At 50.4% G+C, this 6,417-nt stretch overlaps 1 protein-coding gene across 6 annotated transcripts in view; it reads left to right on the top strand.

The window, feature by feature from the left end:
* The first annotated feature begins 4,711 nt into the window (after positions 1-4,711).
* The window catches only part of GAB1 (GRB2 associated binding protein 1), a 97,081-nt gene continuing 95,375 nt past the window's right edge, over positions 4,712-6,417 (top strand). The window contains exon 1 of one of the 6 annotated variants that reach the window (XM_052690030.1): positions 4,712-5,192. In XM_052690030.1, coding sequence (XP_052545990.1) covers positions 5,121-5,192 — 72 coding nt within the window. In that variant the 5' untranslated portion in view covers positions 4,712-5,120. The remainder of the gene's footprint in view (positions 5,193-6,417) is intronic. The other 5 variants (XM_052690034.1, XM_052690033.1, XM_052690032.1 and 2 more) reach the window with 5 other exon arrangements.

The raw sequence follows: 6,417 nt of genomic DNA, 5'->3' as shown, positions 1-6,417 counted from the left end.
AATGTGAGTTTGGGTTCCAGTGCGTGATTCTGCAGTCTGAGAACTTGTTAGAAAGGTACTTTCTAGCTGTCATTTCTGCTTTGTGATGGTAGGTGCTTTTTGGGGATATTTCTTTTATGTTGTCACAGAAACCTCCATCCTGAAATATCTTCTTATTTGCTGTCTCTCCACCTTTAACTAGTTCCCCCCTACTCTCTACACTGCAATAATTTTTTGGAGGGGAAGAATTCAGTACATCTTTCACTGTGTGTCTTGTGGTTTGGGTGGTGAATTCTTGGCTATGCACACCATAGTCTGGTCTCGTGTATGACCATGCTTTACAGTTTATCCTGAAAAGTCATCTCTGTAGTAAGTAATACATATTCCTATTACAGGATCGAATCAAACTTGTCTTGTTAAGTTTTCATCCTTGGCAGAACTGTGCAAAATCCTTCCTGTGTTAAGAGAATGCCTCTTGAAAGCAGGAACAACTTGTTTTCAGCACTCTATGATAGGTGCAAAGGTATTGTCCTTATGGAGGGAAAATACTGCTGATTGATTTTTCAAACTGTACAGGTCGGAGGACGTTTCTGCATGGCTAGCCAACCAGCTTGTCTGCTCCTTCTTTCTTACTCCCTTGCATGAAGCATGATAGTCATTTGATCCCACTGCAAAAAACTAAGGACAAACATTTATCAGTGAATTTCCATTCCAGGAGCAGGAAGGAGAACTTTCTGAACAAATCACAAGGGAATTTTCAGTCTATTACACCAAGGAAGAATTGAAAACTGCTCTTTTTTTTTTTTTTTAAGTGAGTTTTGCAGTATATACTTTTCTTTATTTACCTGCATCAATATTGAAAGGAATAAGAGAAATCAGACAAGAGGTAGTTTAATGACTTGTAAACAATTCTGAAATGTACAGATACCGATCTCATTTAATTATATCTGGTTTGTATTACTCTTTCCTAAATTTATTTACCAAATAACCTAAAGAACTACAGTCTGAAATTAATAAATACTGGATGATGTCATCCAGTGACAAAAGAACTCTGCAGATTGAATTTATTGAATATCTGAATTTGAATATTTCTGAACTTAAGGGAGATGTCTGAAAAAGAAAACAAATGTCTGCTGGAGATCTTTTTTCAAGCTTGAAAAATTTTAGCACCGATTCACTGTTGCATAAATATCCAGTCATGTTTTGCAGTACAGTCTGAAATATGAAATATATTTTTTTCTTCATTAGAATTTTAAGTTTCCTGTGGCACGACGAAGTGCAAGCTTTATTTATGCAAAGGGCACAGAAGAGCTCAGCCATCATTAGGAGGAGCCACAGCTGAATGAGGCAGCAGTGTGAAACTCCTGGAGGCATGTGTAGTTTTTCACACTATACAACACAAAATCAAGGTGTGTAGCAAGCAGGGTCTTATTATGCAAGTCAAGAATTCCTAAGCCATTTGCATGAGAAATCAGTATCGTTTATATTTTTAGAAACAAATCCATACGAATTTAATCTCCTCATCTATCAGCTCCTGTTTCCTTTGTCAAGAGGGCTTGGCAGGGAAACCAGGAGCAAATTGATTTACACATGACCTACTTTATGTGGTGAGCTATATAAACAGTCTGCTCTGAAATTTTGGAGAAGCCATTTAAAACACTTCAGAAGGCACTCACAAATGAACACAAAGTCAGCAGAGGGAGGAAAGTATCTTTCATAGAAGGAAGGCAATTGAGACAACTCCAGTCAGAGGCGCCTGATGTCCAAGGCAATGAGCTGTGCTGGGGCAAGAGCAGTCGCACAGCAGGGCACAGTGTCACTTTGTCAGTGCAGTGTTTTGTTCAGAGTTCCACACAGTGCAACTCGTGGCGGTGTCTGATCATAAAATGGATGCTGAGTTGGACGACAACAGGGATTCATAAATAGCAACACACGCAAATGTGTAGAAGCTGGGCCTGGAGTTATGCTGGCATTATAGCCAGTGGGAATTCCAGCTGAGCTCCCTTCCTTCACAGCTCAGCTGGGCACGTCTGCTCTTTGGCTACACGTAAATGCCAATTATAAGCTTCTTTTCTAGAAATGGGGAAAGCTTCTGCAACGTAACTGGTGGCAGTGCATAGTTTCCTTACTGCTAGTAAAAAAAACAGGCAGTGTAAATCAAGGGAAACTTGCACGGGAAAAAAGAAAGGCATCAGTTCCTCAGAACGAAGACTTCGGAAAACATGAAGAGCAGGACTGATGACAGTGTGCACATCAAACCTCTTCAGCTTTTTGGGCCATCGCTGACAAGCTAGCAAGGCAAAGTAAATCCTTTTCCCTCCAGGATAGTCCTTGAACAAAGACACAAAAGAGCTCCACAGTGCAATTAATTGAGCTGAATGGATCTTTATGCTGCAATCTTCCTCAATAACAGCACCCTTGTATGGTTATAAGCTGCAGGGACCAAGAGGAGAGGGCAGCCGCATCCTGACACGCTGCCACAGCAGCCAGTCAGCCCAAGGGCAGCATGACACGCTGACTCCATGTTAGCTTCCCCAGCACGCTGCGATCAGCTGAGCTCATGCCTCCCTGCATGAGATCCGGACAGTGTCCAAACAGGCTGTGCTCGGCCTTGTTTTAAGTCTCAAAGCCAAATTGCAGCAAGAAAACTAGCCAAAACTTCCACTCTTGATGGAGGTCTCTGCAACTTTTGCTGGACTCCAGGGCAACACTGGTCTCAGTGTATTTCAATGCATGAACATGCAAATGTTTTGAAATTGGCCAATAGGTGACTTGTTATGTTGGTGCTTCCGTAGAGTCTGTTTAAGCCAAAAGACTGTCTTTATTTGATTAGCCCTTGAGATTAGGGCTAATTAGCGGGGTTTTAATGGATGATTGGATCATGCTATAACATCCTGACGATGATGGAATTTTTATTCACACAGATTCTACATATCTGTGCTCTGATAATACTGAATTGCCTCCAGGTTTCTAGAGAACAGTGGAAAATATTGTGGTCTTATCTGACATTTGGAGATAATGTGGAAATTCTTAAAAAATTGCAGTAGCAGCTTGAACAAAAGAGTTACAGCAACAGTCAGCTTAAAACCTAAAGCTAGCACTGCAGGTTTAAGCACTTCAGTCCATCTTCACCAGCTCCACACATCACAACACTTCTTTTATGCTTCCTGGAGCCCACTGATGCAGTTGCATGGTTGGTGTGCAGAGATGTCAGTGAGGACCTCCTGGATGCTCGGGTGCGCACACTTTTAATGTTGACGAAGGACAACATTCAACTATTCCAATTTTTATTTATTTTTTTAGCAGAATTCTTGTGCTCTTTTACCACCTTCTTTTCGTACTTAATAGCGCTTGGCCAGTTTTAACACTGCAAGAATAAAATAAAATAATTACGGTGAACATTTGTAAGGGTTTTAAATGGCTCCAGGCTTTCACCTCTCTCATTTTCCTGTTATTTCTGCAAACGACCACGGTAAAATGATACAGACACTGCCTGGCAATCTAATACAAAGCACCTTGATGGATCCCAGCAAGCAGCAGCGCGCTTCCTGCAGTGAAGGCACACTAGGGGGACTAGTCGTCTGCGGTGGAAGAGCGCTGCTGCTAGCAGGCAGCGGGACCATCCCAAAAGCCTGCCATTAAATCATACGGGAAAACAAAACAAACCACCAGATTTTTGTAGATTTTTTTTTATTTTTTTTTTATTTCTTTGCCGGAGAGCATTTTTAGAAACGAGTTATTGCATGAGTTTCGTCTTTTAACTGAACGGCATTTGGGATCGCCTTACACATCAGCCTCCTCGCTTCCCCCGCCGGTGACGAGTCGCACGGCCGCCGAAGGGGAGCCCAGCAGGCGCACAGCCCGCACACTCGGGGCGCGGAGCCGGCGGCGGCAGCAGCGCCTGGCTCGGCAAGGCTTCGGGTGCCGGCTTCTCCGCGCTCACAGCCCAACTTCAACTGCGGCTTTTTTTCTTTCTTTCTTTCTTTTTTTTTTTTTTTTCTTCGAGGCAACTTCAGACTTGCTGAGAGGAGCTTACTTTCGCCGAGGTGTTTTTAATGCAGTTTGTATAGCTTTCTTCTCTTTTTATCTGTAATGAGATGTGTTGCGGTGCGTTTCACAGGGCTAACCACCGCGCCGGCCGCAGCTTTGTTATTCAGATCGCCGCTCTCTCACAGAGCCTTCCTCGCGCCCCTGAGCGCTCCCCCACGCCCCAAAACAGACCTAAAAGCGACTCAAGGTGGGGTAGGAAAAGCGAGCTGCGCTTCTTTCCCGTCTTCTTCACCCCGGCCCCCCACCTCAGCGCACGGCCGCCGCCAGCGCCCGTCCCACCGCGCCGCCGCATTCCCCTTCGGCCGCTCCCTCCCTGCCGACTACAGCTCCCAGCAGCCCCTGGAAACGCGTGCCCGCCCCGCCCCGCCCGGCCCTCGTTGTGCGAGAGGCTCCGGCCGAGTTTCGGGGCAGCCGCGGCTCGGGACGCCCGGGGGCGGGCGGAGCGGGGAGGTGCCGGCAGCGCTGAGGGGTGGGGGCCGCGAGGAGCGGGACGGATCCCTCCGGGACGGAGAAAAGGCGGCCCCGCGGCGGGGCACGGGCGAGAGGCGGTGGCTCCCGCCCCGCCGAAGGAGGCGGCTGAGGGGCCGTTCCCCCCTCCTCCCGGCGCAGGGGGAGGAGAAGGAGAAAGAAGGCAGCGTCCCGCCAGGCAGCGGGGCCGAGGGGCGGGAGGGTCCTGGGGTGCGGGGCGGTGCCAGCCAGGCGGAGCGACGGCCGCAGCCTGCCCCGGGACGCCGGAGCTCGAGTTGCGGCGGAGGGGCGGCGGCCGCCCCAATCGGCTCTCCCGATGCGTGTGTGAGACGGCGGCTGCGGGAGGAGGAGGAGGAGGAGGAGGAGAAGAAGGAGGAAAGGGAGCCTCCCGCCCCGGCCCCGCTCGCCCTCCGCTCCGGCCGCTCGTTGTGCGTGAGACACAGACACACACAGCCCGCGCCCATCCCTCCTCCCGCCCCTTCCCTCGCCCCGCAGCCCCAGGAGGCCGAAGCGGGCGCGGTGCTGCCACCGCGTCTCGGGGCTCCCTCGGCCCGGCCCGGCCGCCGCCGCCGGAGGAGCAGGAGCAGGAGAAGGAGGAGGAGGACGAAGCGGGCGGCCCAGCCATGAGCGGCGGGGAGGTGGTCTGCTCGGGCTGGCTCCGAAAGTCCCCACCGGAGAAGAAGTTGAAGCGCTACGTGAGTGTCCCCTCTCCCTCGCGGCTCTCCCGCTCCCCCCGCCCGGCCCGGCCTCCGCCGCGCGGTTCCTCCCGCCGGGCCCGGACGGTGCGCCCTCCGCCCGGCAGCGTCCCGCCGCCGCCTTCCCGACCCCGCTTTTCTTTTCTTCTTTCTTTCTTTATCATTATTATTATTTTTCTCTCGGGTGTTTCTGCTTCGCTTCGATCGCTTTTCCGAGAGAATCGGGAGCGAGAGGGGGGCGGAGTTTTTTCCCCTTCTTCCCTTTGGATCCGAGCTCCGTGTAGATGTATTTTAAACGTAAACACTCGCCGGCCGCCGCCGCCGGTGCGGCTCGGGGACCGAGGCTGTTCGAGGAGCGGCGGAATGTCGCTCTCGGCCATGGGTGCCGCCGCCGGGATGCCCTGCGCGGAGCCCTTCCCCGCCGCCGGGAGCCTTTGCCCTTGGGAGCGGAGCTCTGTAGATCGGGAGGGGGGGAACCGAAGGGGGGGAGGGGGGAAGGAGATTGCACGAAGCGTGTGCCTTTTTTTCTTTTCCTGTCTGCCCGCCGTTGCTCAGAAGTGAATGTTTGAGAGGAGCTGACATTTAAGTTCGCAGGAAAATGGAGCGTTTGTGCTGAGAGGGCAGATTCGGTGACAGGGCAGCGGCCAGGCTGGGGCACGGGGTGCTGCCGGGCCGCTGTCGGGTCACGTAGGAGGTGCGGGTGATGCCAGGAGCCTCTGAGCTGAGCCCTTTCCCATTGGCACCGGCACAGCTCCACGGGATCTGTGTAATTGGTACGAAATGTTGGATTTGTTTTTTTTTTTTCCTTCTCTCTCTTTAAAAAAAAAATTTTTTTAATTGTTGTTTTCCTAAAGCCTGTTAGGTGTGATTGAAATTGAAACGGCCCTTTGCGATTTTCAGTATTTTTGAAACAAGCTAAACATTGATCTGAGGATTCATGAGCGTGGAACCAAGTGTAACCACGCTGTTTTGCATCTGTTAGTGATTAACGATCGCTTTTTGAAAAAGAACTGTTGCTTTTGTGGACAGTTTTTTATATTCCAGGGAATTGGTGAAAAGGGACTCTTCAACACAGAGGAATAGTCCATTCACAGGTTCCCAATGGCAAAAATCCCACTAATCCAGAGGGTGCAGGATCAGATCTGCAGACCGTGACCTGATGGGACATGGGAGGGTTGTGCTTCCCTGGTGGATTGGACATGGGCTGCATTTTTGCCTCGTCCTC

Source organism: Tympanuchus pallidicinctus, unplaced genomic scaffold (genome assembly GCF_026119805.1).
Source record: "Tympanuchus pallidicinctus isolate F22 unplaced genomic scaffold, pur_lepc_1.0 scaffold26, whole genome shotgun sequence".
Taxonomy (NCBI): domain Eukaryota; kingdom Metazoa; phylum Chordata; class Aves; order Galliformes; family Phasianidae; genus Tympanuchus; species Tympanuchus pallidicinctus.
Note: the sequence above shows the minus strand (reverse complement) of the source record. Positions and strands in the feature narration are given on the sequence as shown.